The sequence below is a fragment of the Coturnix japonica genome, chromosome Z (genome assembly GCF_054131305.1).
Source record: "Coturnix japonica strain WE chromosome Z, WE-NBRP24, whole genome shotgun sequence".
Taxonomy (NCBI): Eukaryota; Metazoa; Chordata; class Aves; order Galliformes; family Phasianidae; genus Coturnix; species Coturnix japonica.
The window spans coordinates 15,639,756-15,654,507 of record NC_140702.1 but is presented as its reverse complement, the minus strand read 5'-3'; the positions used below and the strand labels follow the sequence as shown (position 1 = coordinate 15,654,507).

Below are 14,752 nucleotides of genomic sequence, written 5' to 3'. Positions count from 1 at the left end.
GGATCATACAGAACTGTTTGATCTGGAACAGACCTTTAAAGGCCACTGAGTCCAACTCTCCTGCTCTGAGCCCCATCCAACCTGACTGTGAGTGCCTACAGAGCACCCACCACCTCTCTGCGCAGCCTGGGCCAATGCTTCACACTAGGCCACCGACAAAAATTACTTTATCTTAGTACTGGTTTGTGTGGTTATACTGGAAGGGCTCGGGGGCCCAACTAGAAACTGAGATCACATACGAACATGTATTTGGAGCATTGCTGCTGTTTGAATGACTTAGTTGCGTAAGTAAATACGTGTAGCTTTGTTAAAGTCTAAATCAGTCAGCCAGTTCTCAACCCACCTCGCTGTCCACTCATCTCTCCTACACTTCCTCAGCTTTGTTATAAGGATGTCGTGGGAGACAGAAGATGAAAAGCTGAACAGAAATCCAAGGCAACAGAAATACAGAGAATGGAATGAATGGTCACAAACCTGCACGGCCCAAACAGATGAACTTATCAGAAGGAAGACATTTTCTCACACTTCTATGAAAGGAAATGTAAGCAGCATATAAAATCCTTCATATCTGATGTAATCAGATGTTCTACCTTGAAATTCATTAAATCTCATTCCATTCTGCCTTCAGTGTAAGACAGTGGAATATAACATAACTGGTGCTTCTTTTTTTTTCCCCTTTACATTAGTAGCAACCAGATGTACAGCTCTCCAGCCAGTGAAATCTGTATCCAAGTCTCAGTCCTCCATCTCAGTGATGCTCAAGTGCCTTTGTACAGCACTTAGATTTCCAAAGCTGAGCTCTACGATAATATAAATTATAGGGCTGTCTCAATCTGCATGAATTCACTTTTTTTTTTTTTTTTTAGTAGTGCTTCTATGAGCTCTGATTTCTTATAGATGCACATTATTGAGGAGAACAAGATTTTTACCTCTTAGTGCTTGGTTTTACAGAAACTTAAACTCATGATCCCTGAGGATTCTCCAATGAGTAGGTGGTAGGGATATGGATTTTTTCTAAGGACACACAATACAATTTGGGGCTGAGTAATTATCTTGTTCAAGGAGCTCATTATTGATCACAGTAAAAGTTATTAACTTCAAGGCCTTCTGAAGAGAGAAAACACTGAATTTTTCTTTTTTCCCTTTTTTTTTTTTTTTTTTTTTTTTTTTAATGCACAGGATATTCACTGTTGGTGGTTAGTTCAGTTGGTTTCTCTGGCCTGAGGTCCTTTGTTCTTCTAGCTGTTAGAAGGGTTTGATGCTGAATGAAGCATTGGATAATATTCAAGTGGAAGAACTTCTTTTTAATGCCTTAAAAACAAGGGCTGGCAGCCACTCACCATGCTGTCACCAGGCTGGCGATGATGGCTCTCCCACCACTACAGTAGGAGGCATAAATATCAAAGCCATAGACAAGGATAGGAACTATGGGCTGTATGCACTTTTCAAGGCTATTAATAGCAGCAAGCTAAAAAAAGTTACAGCTAGTCTTGAGAATCACGAGTCTGGCTTCTGCAACATTCCCTTTTAATGTATGCAGTTACTGATAGCTCAGGCCTGTGTGACAGCAGGCTGTGAAGGCAACCACCATCGATCTAAATTTATCAGAAAAAGTCTTTTTAAAGCAACGTACTGAGATGGATGGGAGACGAGGAGGGCTTCTTGACATTCAGAATGTTCACCTCCACAGAGCAGAAAATCCATCCTACTGAGCTTAGCGTTATGGTTTAAAATGACAGTGGTAGCCTGTGGCTTGCACCTACTTTCTACCAATCACTGTGCATGGCTTGCAGCCAAGATGTGCTGGTGGATAGGCCCCATGGTTTTGCTCCATCACAGCTCAGCATCCTGCTTTCTTTAAGCCAGGTGCAAGTGGTACTAAAGCCTACAGTGCCTTCACTTCAGTACAGTCCTACTATGTCAGCAGTGCACTGCATGCCCTGTAAGCCTTATAAGTGTGTAGTATGAGATCCCAACCAACACAAGATGTTTCTTAACGCTTCTGCACATCCAGAAACTGTAAACCAGGAATGGATAGGTATCACAACTCTGTTGTCAACAGCTTGAAAATCACCAATGGTAACACTGAAAGATTAGAATAACTGATTCATTTTTTATTTTCATGTACATAAAGGCAAAATAACATCATGTATTAAGAACCATTGTCATGATTCACCCAATTAAGCAGTCAGCAGCAGAATCAGCAAGACATAAAAAGAGCCTGTTACACACAGTATATATATATATATATATGACCCTGTCCCTAATGACCACTAGTTTTTCTTGATGAGAACATTTAGTGAAGCCCACAGTCAGAGGGATACACTGCGTAAGTTCTAAGTTTTTCACTAGGAGAGTGGTTAGGCCCTGGAACAGGCTGCCCAGGGAGGTTGTGGATGCCCCGTCCTTGGAGGTGTTCAAGGCCAGGTTGGACGGGGCTCTGGGCAACCTGATCTAGTAAAGGTGTATGGTGGCCCTGCCAGGCAGGGGGGTTGGAACTACATGATCCTTGAGGTCCCTTCCAACCCGGGTCATTCTGTGATTCTGTGATAAGGGACAGGTTCCAAAATGATTACACTGAGGGAGCACTGGGAAGTAACCTCTAAGCTATATGCCAAGTTAAGTTTTGCAGCAGCAAGCCATGGCTGCCTAGGAAATGCCTATGCCTGACTGCTCCCCTCTTGCTGAGAAGCTGAAGGAATATAAGGCATGCCCCATCCCACCATGGATGGCATGGGCCTGTGTTAGTTGGTATGATCCAAATGCTGTAACAAACAGGACTGCAACACTTATAAAAAACTGAAAAGCATGGCCATGGAAAGGGAAAACCACCACATGTGCTGTGCTGGGAGCAGCACTGGTGATGGCACAGAAGAAGAGGCAGCCGGTTAAAGAAACTAATGATAAAATGGTTAAATCCTTGCAGGAACAAATGAAAACCCTGCAGAGCCAGCTAACTGCCAAATGTACTATCACTCCGTCCAATATATCAGACTGAGAGAAAAATTTATACTCTGAATTAGAGGATGAAGGATAAGCTCTCCTGGTTGGACAGACCTTGACTCTGTTCTGGATAGTGAGCTGCAATTTACAAGCTTGGCACAGGTGATCAAGAAACCAGGCCTAAGCACCTTGTATGTAACTGAGGAATTGGAAAGTAAACAAAAAGTACTTCACCTTAAGAACAAAGACAGTAATTAAGATAGAGACCATCAATCATGGCCAGGGTGAGGATAAGCAAGTTGCCTAGATGGTACCATTCTCAGCAGGCAACATGTCCAGAAGTCCTGGAAAAATACAGCAGGTTAGCTCAAGAAACAGAGACAGAGAACGTGTGGAGAGTGGCAACTGAGTTTTGCTGTTGGAAGATGAGGCCCAGAGCTTTCCTAACTACTGATGACCCAACGGAGCCATGGCTATTAACTTAATGAGCTGCCTATTGGGTAGGAGTTCTGGACACCCTGGAGATGGGAGTATCCAGTCTTTATTGACTGAGAGTTTGTGGAAGGGTGCTTGCCTTGAGTTAATACATGACAGAAATTTAGTCTGTCAGCAGCCTTCCCCAGTGCTATCATTAATTACTAATCTGAACAGAATAACTCCTCTGATTTGAAGCCTGCCTGATTCCTCGAAACCACATATAGATCAACAAGACCATCTGCAGTATCATTATCCCCATGAGGAAGATGGTAGGCACACAGAGAAGGAGTTTATAGATCCACAGAGTAAGAATATAATCTTATCTCAGTAAACTGGGAATGTGAATAAGCCCACCCAACCTGGTATGGGCACACTGATCACTGGTTTTATCCAAATCTGGAATCAAACAGATCGAGGCCTTCGTCTGGACATCCCAACAGCCGCAGGCCTTAAATTTGCCATTATTTGGTTAAACTTCTCACAGATTTTATAAGTCAAAAGACAGCAACATGAAACCAGAAGTGTATTCAAAATACACGCAGGAAGAAAAAATCTTTGTTGTGGGGGTTTACTCATTCCCATTTAAGCAGTATAGTGGAACAACTTGGTACATACCCTCTCCAGTAACTATCATTTTCTGGTTGATACAACCCTGGAAGACACACAGAGTTACATGCTGGAAGCAAGAGCTCTACATGTGAACTATAATATCCCCGTTGCAGCCTGAAGAAAGTGGGCATTTTAGGGGCACAATGTAGAGATCTTGTAAGAAGATACTAAAGCAGAAGTGCTGTCCCTGAGAATTAGAGATCCTAAGTAATCTTGTACATTGTTGGATTCCTTACCTCATGGAGAACCCCTACAACATGAATATGTTGTCCTTTTATCTCCAGGTTGGTGAATTCAAGTTAATAATGAATGGGGCGGCTAACCTCACAGTGACCTCTCTTGTTATGAAAGTGTTTGGTCCCATAAGTATTTTTTGTCCAATCTGGATAGTATAATAGATGAACAAAAAATAAATTCCCATCCCCAAGAGGATACTCCATATTAATGAACTCTTCATGGACAATTAGCTGTAAAACACTCATGTGGAATCCCATATAAATATGGCATATGCCAGAATTGTGAACTTTTGATTCAAGACATGGTGTGCCCCAGTGGCGCAGTGGTAGGAATGCCGCGTTGCAACACCAGGGCCCGGGTGTTCAAATTCCCCCTGTGGCGCAAGTGGTAGAAGTGCTGCTCTGCTACACAGAGGCTCGAATCCCGGGGATTGGACTCGATGATCTCTAAGGTCCCTTCCAACCCGCACGAGACTATTACCTATTACCTGTTACATGCAACTGCTGGGATTTTCTGGTACCAGGGTTTAAACCTAAACATCCCATGTCTAATGGAACCGCTACCAACAGAGAAAACATGTTTACTTCACAGGTAAGTATGACTGTGCATTTCAACAGGAATTTTGCATGGGAAAAGGGAACCAGAGTAACCAAACTCTATGACCTATCAACAAGATCCACAGCAATTAATCCCCTCAGTGAAATTTAGTCACAACCCCCTTCCTCATTGGTGGGACATGACATGCTGCTGTAATTAAAGTTAGCTAACAGAAAATGAAGAGCGAAAAGTACCCCATAATAAATGAAAAGGGAACACTTTGCTACTGAAAGGGAAAGGGGGCCTCACAGAAGCCAAGGCAAAGGGTAGATACAGATAGTTCATGTTAAGGGGGGCAGAGAGAGGGTGAACTGCAGATACTAAGCCTGGGAAAACATGGGCAAGAAGGCCAAAAAGAACTGTCTTTGCCAGTGGGGTCATGGGGAATCTAATGCTTATGTAATAAAACTCAGGGGGAGACTATTGATCATATATTAGTCCAACCTATATCTGTAACATGCTTTTTCCCAATGGCGTGCAAGTTTGGAGTGTTAACCCCTTGCACCAGGGCTGTGTGCACTTCTCTTTATTAAACATTTCTGCTTTATATCCTAACAGGCTATAGGGTTTGCTTCCGCACGTCCAAAACATAAAGCACATAAACTGACACCACACATGAAATTCTACATGGATTTAGGTCTCAGTTTGAAAACAAAAGCAAAACGTTTTACATTTCTGCATATTTTACAATATCTGGGAGGGAAGAAAAGTTTGTTGCCAATTGGTTAGCTTTCATCACTACCAATGCAGTAAACATCGTACTTCTTTGTGAGTGGCCAATGGGGAAAGATGATAACTACTGCAAACAGTACTGAGGTTTCAGGGAAGAAAACAAACAAAAAATAAGGTTTTTTTTCCTTTCATGTGAAGTGTATTTTATGGTGGAACTTACGTCAAGAAAAGAACAACCTACTTTTGTTCAAAAAAGGTTGCTGTTGACACAACAAGAAATAAAACTAAGACAAATTAGAAAGCCCAGACCACATAGAACACCTGAAGGATGGCCTGATTAAGTTGCGTGAACAGAAGACATTCCATTTCAGGTAGTCCATACTAGGCACTTGCTGACAATTTCTTGTGTAGATCCAGAGCTCTAATATCCCCATTAGCTTTGGCATTTTCTACAAGTACCTGAAGAAAAAAAATCAAGCAAAAAAGCACTGAGAATTTCTTAAGTTTAATCTTAGTATTTAACTAGAAACTCTAATTCATATTAATTCAAATTAAATCATATTAATTTCTGCTATCCAATTATCCAAAAAATTAAGTAACCAGTAAGTCCAGACTGAAATAAGAAATACTCAATGTGACATACCAGCTTAAAACATTATGCATTTATTAGAAAAAAAACACTCTAGTCACCTGCTAAACTTGTAGTCACTTGCAAAGCACTATAGCAGCATCACTTGCTACTTGAGGCTGAGTACAAGTAAGTTCCCTGCTGGAAATGACACCAACAGATCTAGGTGAGACCTATCTCCCTGTCACTGCACACCTGCCTCCTTATAATACATCTGTATAAACCTAAATTAGTCAAAAAGAAGCATTTTATCTCCTTAAAACTGCCAAGGCTTCCTTTTGCCTTCCCCACTTAAATTTAGCCTTTCTCCATTTATTTTACATGCCTCCTATTTACACATTCAGGATCTGAGTGGCAAAGTGATTCCAATTACAAGCCAAAGTGAATCAGCTCCCATCATATTAAAGAACTTTCTGGATGTGCAAATTTGACCAAATCAATTTGTACAATGCTATGAAAACAAAAGAATGCACCATTTACTGAGAACAAAAAATAATGCATCATCAAAAATTCAATAAAAATCCTAAGTACAAAAATTATGATTTGGATTACAGAGAGATTTTACTGTTTGATTTTCATTAGTATTGCATGGAGGAACTGAAGACATTCAAGTAAGCTGGATACAAAGCAAGGTATGTTTTGTCAGCATGGAATCCTTAAATACTGTATTCTGCCAGGAGAACCATCACTTCCCTAATCTCTCCCTACCCCTCCTAGAAGTAATAGCCACAATATAAAATGAAAATCGATTGCATAGAATGAATTGCCTTACATCTATTAATTCGTAATCATCTTTGGCATATAGATGTTGCAGGAGGTACCAGCGAGCCACAGACACTATGGTTTCTGGATTCCCTGGTTGGTAAACCACTCTCTCCAGCATTCGACGAGTCTCCCTAGAAGCATGACCAAAACAATCCAAGTTAACTGCAGAACTTCATTAACTTGGTACAACACAGCAACATCTGACTGTAATTAATAATAACCAGAAGTAATGAAAAGGGATGCCCTTATGGAAATACCAGTGAGGAAGCAGAGATGTGTGTCTACTTGTTGATTTTCCAAGCCTCTCATAAGCCTAGCTGCTCTTCTCTGGACCTGCTGCAGTACCTCCATGTCCTTTTTGTACTGAGGTGCCCAAAACTGAACACAGTACTTGAGGTGAGGCTTCATCAGTGCCGAGTACAGGGGCAAGATGACCTGCTCACCACACCATTCCTGATACAAGCCAGGATGCCATTGTCCCTCTTGGCCACCTGGGCACACTGCTGGCTCATATTCAGCCGACTGTCCATCAGCACACCAAGGTCCCTTTCCATCAGGCAGCTTTCCAGTCACACCTCCCCAAACCTGTAGGGTTTCCTGGAGCTGCTGTGACCAAAATGCAGGACCCAGCACTTGGCCCTATTGAAACTCCTGTTGTTAGCCTTGGCCCATCAATCCAGTTTAGCCAGGTCTTTCTCCCCTCTGGCAGATCAACACTTTCTCCCAAATTGGTGTCATTTGCAGACTTACTAAGGGTGCACTCAATCCCCTCATCTAGATCATTAATGAAGATGTTAAACAGAAGCAGCCCCAGCACTGAGCCCTGAGGGACAATGCCCATGACAGCCACCTACTGGATTGAACTCCATTGACCACAACTCTCTGGGCCCAGCCATCCAGCCAGTGCTTCACCCAGTGGAGCATACACCCATCTACACCATGGGCAGCCAGCTTCTCCATGAGAATGTTATGGAGGACAGTGTCAAAGGCCTTACTGAAGTCCAGGTAGACCACATTGACAGCCTTACCCTCATCCATTAAGGGGGTCACCTTGTCATAGAATGAAATCAGGTCATTACAGTTTTTTTTAGAAGAGAAGTGAGATTCTACTGCTTCCTGCTCCCCACACTACTAACCCCTTATCTATGGGAAAGCCCTTTTAGCTGTCATACTATTTCAAGAACTCTTGTTTTCAGTTTTTTTGGTCTAGGAGTTAGATATGACCATCATGGCCACTTGGACATTTTTCATTCTGACAAGTAAATACTTTTAGACAGTATGTTCCGTTTATGCTTAACAGATTGTGTACCTCGCTCCCATTTTGCGAATATACTGTAGAAGTGCTTGCAGGAGAACTGCCAAGGGACAGGAATAGAGTTTCAAAGCTTCAGTTGTTGCCTCCTGAACCAAAGATGGCCAGCGCTCATTTGAGACATTAGCCTAGTAAAATAAAAGAAAAAAAGAGAATGAGTTTAATTGCAGTGTGCAGTGCAAATCAATATTTGTTTGCAGCTCTCTGTAGAGAAGGTTGAATTCAAGTTTTTCAGAGTTACATAAAATACCTGTCAAGTTAATAAGCAGTTTCTTTAAAAAACATTGTTTAGAAGGGCCTGGAACAATTACATTAAGTCTTCTTGGCTTTACATAAGTGAGCATTCCACTTGCTCACTTATGTGAAGAATCTCTTTGTCTTTTCCAAACATGTTTTAGTAGTACCTGCCTATCAGAAACATTTGTTTTGTAAACTTCTATCTGATTACATGAGTATGTTAAAATGTAAATTCATTCCCAGAAGAGAATGGAATACAACGTTTTACTAGCAATAAAAATCAGCTCCAAGGTGGTAATTACTAAGCAGCTACTGGGCAAGTTATTTGTTTCTTTGCTTACTATTACAGGCAACAAAATGATTATTTTGATGGTTGCTCTGAAAGTAATGCCTCCTATTTATTATGTTGGCCCATGATGTCAGAGGTGGATGTTGGTGGTACAGCAGTAGAAGAGGCTGAGACTTCCTGCCAATATTCCATCACATTTCATTGTCATCACAGTAAGGTGGTGGGTGCTACACTTCAGCAGTAGTGACAACATGTCACCTCCACTGGTGGTGACCTGTATGAGTGCACCATGCCATCTGTTGTTCAACACTGGCAAAAATGCATAGCTAATGGTGATGACTATTTTAAAATAAAAAATATTTTGTAGCTGAGAATTTGCTCTATCAAAGAGTGCTGTTGAGCTCTTTGCATCTGTTATAGTTTCCATGAAAATAAACTGGAGGCATTACTTTTGGAGTGACAAGCTAGAACATAACATTGCTATTGCCTGGACAGAAGACATGACCTTGTGCTTCAGAGGGGCCAAGGTTTTGATTAGCCTTTTGCACATCAATTAATTACGCCACAGCTAATCAGCTGACCTAACAGAAATCCACATATAAACTGTTCTGTTCATGCAAAAGCAGAAAGAAGATAACCACATTTATTCTATTTTTAAACAAAGTCATATAGACTCATGTAATTTAAGCCACCATCTCAAGAAATAGTATTAATTCTGTTAAAGAGTACCATGAAACCTGTGCAGATACTATGGATATTTAAGAAAGTTGATGCAGACTACTGGGAAAGGGACAGAAGAATCACAGGAGGAAATAATCCTGTCCCTTGATGAACGCTGCCAATTGAAGCACAAAGACAGTGAATCTTTCTACACTGAGGGGATTTTTTTTCTTCTTTTTTTTCCCACCAACAGAAGCAACAGTTTTGCAGCTTTGACTTCAGTAAAACTGACTATCTTTTCTTACATTAACACTCACAATGTGTGGAGTTCCTCTGCCTGAATTTGGATCTGCCTGCTGGCTTGGCAGTCTCTTAAAATACTTGACAAAGTGTAAGCCAGGATTAACCGATATCAATTTTTATCTCCTTTAAAGAAGCCCACCAGAGCACTTCAAATTTTTGGAGTAACAGTGCCTAGAGAGAACAGATGCTTTCCAAGAATTTGGGCTATGTTTACCTGGCTCTTCAAAGCAAGGTAAAAGAAAGATGATTTTCTTTACATCACAGTGTACACTTCCATTACCTTTATACTTCAAAGCAAGGCAGCAGATCTAGAAGTGACCATACAGTATAAAGTCATTTGAAACCCGACTGAAGTTTCTAGTCAGCAGTATAGGAAAAGCATTTATTAAAGACAGTAATCTGAACAAGGCAACAGAGCCTTGAAGGACACTGCAGTTTTGATGATCAAACTGAATCAATTAGAGGAACAACCCGTATCAAACAAGTTAGCCATTTTATGTACACAGTGATTCTACACAATTATTTCACAGCAATCCCTTATGAAAGAATATCCTAAAAATAGTCCCCTGAAGTCCCGTTTTATTCACTAGTCAAGTTGTTGTTCACAAAACACAGTCACTTAAGCAGGAATTTCAGTGAAAGACTGCAGAAGCCCAGCACTACGTGGATTCCTGTTACATCATGCAGTTACATAATTTTGATTATCTTACCATGCAGATTTCCAGTGCGAGCATAGCCAGCCTGAGCAGACTGGATAACTTCCCACTCCAGCTGCCCTGCTGTGATGCCAACTGCAGACTCTTTCTGTAACACATCTCTGCTCCAACCATCATTCCTTGAGACTGATACACTTTTGCCAGCCACTGAAAACAGCCAACAAAATCAGTTAAGGAACCAACAAAACACACATCCCTATAGATGATATAATTCACTTAAATTTGTAAAAGTTCCACGGTATAAATATGGATGAAAACATCACTGCCAACCTCACCCTCACTCCAACAACATAATGCACTGTCCTGCAGGAAAATACATTCTCCTGATTGCAGAGCCAGCAGTACAACTCACCACAGCAACATATTTCAGAGTTTCATTCACACCCACTCAACTTTCTGACAGCTGTCTTAATCTGGATATTGCATATAAGTGAATAAATACTACAACTGGCATTGTGAAAGTCATTCTCTAGACCAGAAGAGCATTATGTGGTGCCTTACTTGTTCCTGAAAGTTCTTTACTAGTGGAAAAGTTTTTCCACTAGAACAAAGTTTTTTCCAACTCAAGTGAGCAATTTCAGGAACATAAAAGATCTTCCAGTTGAGTCTCAGCTCAGATGAGGAGTGTAAAACTTGGGTTACACATCTTTATTACACACCACAGTCACATGGAGGAGCTATGTGGAACAAAAAGTAGATCACAGGTGCTGTGGAGAGTTTCTTGCTCCTGCTACCTGCTCCATCTGCCCTGGATTTGTCTATAAATTGAAGTAAAGGGATTCTATCTTCTCCCTCTTTACTTGTGTAGCCATATCACATTTTTAAAAGGAGATACAGCCACAGGTTTGAAAATTCCTGGCATGTGCATGATAAGCACCAAAATGCCTAAGCTACATTTAAGATTATTATTTGCTGGATCACCAAGCAAACAAAGCAACTTCTTTTTTTAAAAGCAAGGTAATTCTCTTTTTCAAAAAAAATACTTTTGCTAGCTAATAACTGCCTAGAGTAAGAGGGGACAAGATCCTTGAGCTTTTCTCATGCACTGAAGCACTTTGTGAACAGACTATCCAGGATGTCCCCTCTTTTAGTATCTATGAGACTGCATCTTGACATCAAACTTCAAGACTGCTTTGTACAACAACAGGACATCCATACAGGTGCACAATTTTATTGTCTCCCTGGTGAGTCACAGCACAAAAAAGCAGAACAGTCAGCAGAGCACTAGTTTAGCACTGCTCCTAAATCCTGTTGAAAATTTCAGACATGCACCAAAAACTTAAAGAAAGCAAAAAAAGCTATGCTAACAGTCATTCTAACTTAGTGAAACTCTGAGGTATCATGATACATGCTTTTGAGTAAGACAAAACATCTATCAAACACTTGGAAGTCTGAAAGCACAAAAGCGAAGAGCTATCCATTAGGAACAGTCTAGCAGCCAAGAAACTTTTTCAGATGATTACCAAAGCCCTGAGAAGTATCTTCTCTAACTGAAGACTGAAGAGATCTTACCCAGAGGCATCTTACCTAGGGCCCGAACTAAAACAAAATAAAACCCTCATTCTTTTAGTTCATTCCCTTTCCTTGTCTGTAAGCAAGATGACACTTGGCTATGCAAGAGATGCATGAAGAACATATAAGATTTAATTCCATTCTCCCTATTATTATAAATTAATAGGGGCTCAAATCATGGTTCAAATATCCCAGTGTTTTACAAATCCAACAATCTGATGCGTTCTGCAGTTCAGGAAAATTTAATCTTAGGATTCCATGAAAGACATACCCAAAAAAAGCACCATTCCACAGATATTACTTCTATGTTCCAAAAGAGAAGATGACCTGCAACCTTGGAACAATGGACATAAATATTGAGATTTACAGCTGTCTTTCTCTTACCTTTTAGGATTGAAATCACCTTTAAGAGAAACTTGCTGGAAAGAGAAATTCATGTATTCAACAGGCAGAGAGAGCACTGTGTTTCCTACAACTAGATGCAGAACACTAGAAGTTTGTGGAATTTTTCTAAACACACTAACATTTGTAAAGGAAGCAAGAAACTGTAACCAAAAGCAACAGTCCAAAAATAAAAATTAGATATATACACACACATGCTGCATCACCAGAAAGTTATATTGGCATGCATGAGATAGCTCCTCAGATTGTCCCACCATATGAACCAAATTACAGACTCTTCACTTTAACCAAAAAATGATCTGTGATTCCATGAAAGGGAGGGAGTGAACACTACCACAGAGAAGGATTCTTCTTTTCCCCAGTCTCAGCTGACAAAAGAATGGTGATGCTTGATGTCAGAAAATCATGAAACACAGAAGAGATTTATTCAGGATTTTATATCCTGAATATGGAATTGTACACAGCTTACCTCCGCCTTTTCTTATGGGGATATAGAGATCACGTAAGTATTTTACTGTTTTGACTCACACTGCCAAGTCATATAACCCTAACGATGCAGGTGTCAGGTTTTAATCTCTAGCTGTTATTTTTACATCCACATCTGCTTAATTTTACAAACAATTATCATTATTTCATGAATTAAAATAAAATTAACATAATATTACAGTTTTATAAAGAAATTAAAATCAGCTGATTTCTCTTGTCAGTGGATTAATAAAGGCAACCAGTGAAAAACTCTCACATAGCAGATATTCTCTGCACAGAGCTCACTGTAACAGGTGGTATACCAAAATTAGAGAGAGAATACACACTTACCTGCCACGCTGCAATGGAAGATGAACTGGTCATGACCGTTTTGTGAAGCTCCTTCAAGATGGTATCTGGAAGCTCTTTGTGAGACTGCAACAACTGCTTACATTGAATTTGTCTCAAAAGCAAAAACAGACCTGGGTGCTCAGGGCAGTTCTTTAAACCCTAAAACCACATTATATCAAAATTATCATTTACAAATATCAGAAGACACTGCTGTTTTTCCCCACCAGATCTTTATACAAAATAGCATTGAAAACATTCTCAGAATGCTTGCAAGACAGCATCTCTCTCTGCTCTGTACAAGGAAGTATTCCAGAAATTGATACAAGGAAATAAGTAAGATTTTTCTTTCTCTCTCATCTATCCTAAGTTTTGCACCTGTCCTACCACTAGAGGTTTCTGAAAGACAGATAAATGGCAGTCCTCTGGGTTTTTTTGTTTTTTTTTTTTTCCTTCAAGTTTGAGGTAAAATTGAAATAAAATAAAATAATCAAAAACAAACAAACAAAAACACCCCAAAAAACCCACAGTGGTGATGTAAAGGATAATCCAAGAAGTTCCAGTTCTCACAGTGAGTGTATTTAATTCTCACTGGAATAGAACTTAACTAAACACTTCCTGTAAAAAATAATCATATTAAAGAATGACAGAAAGCTAGTCATCTGCTGCTTTATCCATCTCATGAGAAAGAAGTTTCTCCAAGTCACATTATGTGTTATTTCTGCTTGTTTTAAGTCATGATATATCCAAAAATCTTAACTCGAACCAGATCCGTTCTAAAAAAAAAGCATTTGCACATTGCACCCACTTTTAAGAAAAGGAAAATACAGTAACAGCAAGACCTTAATAGGCTCTTTGAAAAATGCACATATATGCAGAGACAATGAAAGAGAATAGAAGCTATTAGTATTTGTGGTAATTTTTCTTGTTGGCAAATATGGAATTCAAGGAGTGCAGGGTCTGACCCATCTCTGCCAGTTACAACAACTGGGAATCCTAAGTTCTGTAACTGTCAGTGAGAGTTAGTTGTAACAGTCACTCTTATTCTGGTTTCTGCACAAATTGACTACTTTATCCAGACTATGTAACTAACAAATAAAAAAAAAAAAATAAATAAAAAAAATAAATAAAGCAAGCAAAGAACACCATAATCCCTTCCTGCTCCAGATAACAGCTTGTATTTGCATAAGTCTCCAATAATTTCTAATGTAAGACAGGTCATTAGACATACTGTCCAGAAAACATCCTCTCCCCAGCCAAGCCAAGAGACAGGAAAATGTACCTTCCCCTAAAAAATTAGCATGTTTACTGAATCTCATTTTTAAGATTTAATTAATTTCAACCCTAATATACAAATGCCTTAATTTCAACCCTAACATACAAATGCCTTTCCTACTTGAAAGTCAAGGATGTGTGCTGCTAAGTACAATTGCTATTTTGCTGATCTTTTGCTTAGCCTTTTGTTTATGAAGACAACTAGACACACACACTTGAAGCATGTTAACAATACAGTTTGGTTTCCCAAATGTGTTGCACCAAAGCGTTTCCTTTCAATGATTAAACCTGTGGCATATACTTGT

The 14,752-nt window shown here is 39.9% G+C and overlaps 1 protein-coding gene across 7 annotated transcripts in view; it reads right to left on the bottom strand.

Annotated features, from left to right (window-relative positions):
- Positions 1-2,093: 2,093 nt before the first annotated feature.
- Positions 2,094-14,752, bottom strand: part of SKIC3 (SKI3 subunit of superkiller complex) — a 45,155-nt gene continuing 32,496 nt past the window's right edge. For all 7 annotated transcript variants that reach the window (XM_085528438.1, XM_085528436.1, XM_085528437.1 and 4 more), the window contains 5 exons: positions 13,176-13,334; positions 10,440-10,592; positions 8,238-8,368; positions 6,936-7,059; positions 2,094-5,994 (listed from right to left, as the gene is read on the bottom strand). In XM_085528438.1, the coding sequence (XP_085384564.1) occupies positions 5,917-5,994; positions 6,936-7,059; positions 8,238-8,368; positions 10,440-10,592; positions 13,176-13,334 (645 nt within the window). In that variant the 3' untranslated portion in view covers positions 2,094-5,916. The remainder of the gene's footprint in view (positions 5,995-6,935; positions 7,060-8,237; positions 8,369-10,439; positions 10,593-13,175; positions 13,335-14,752) is intronic.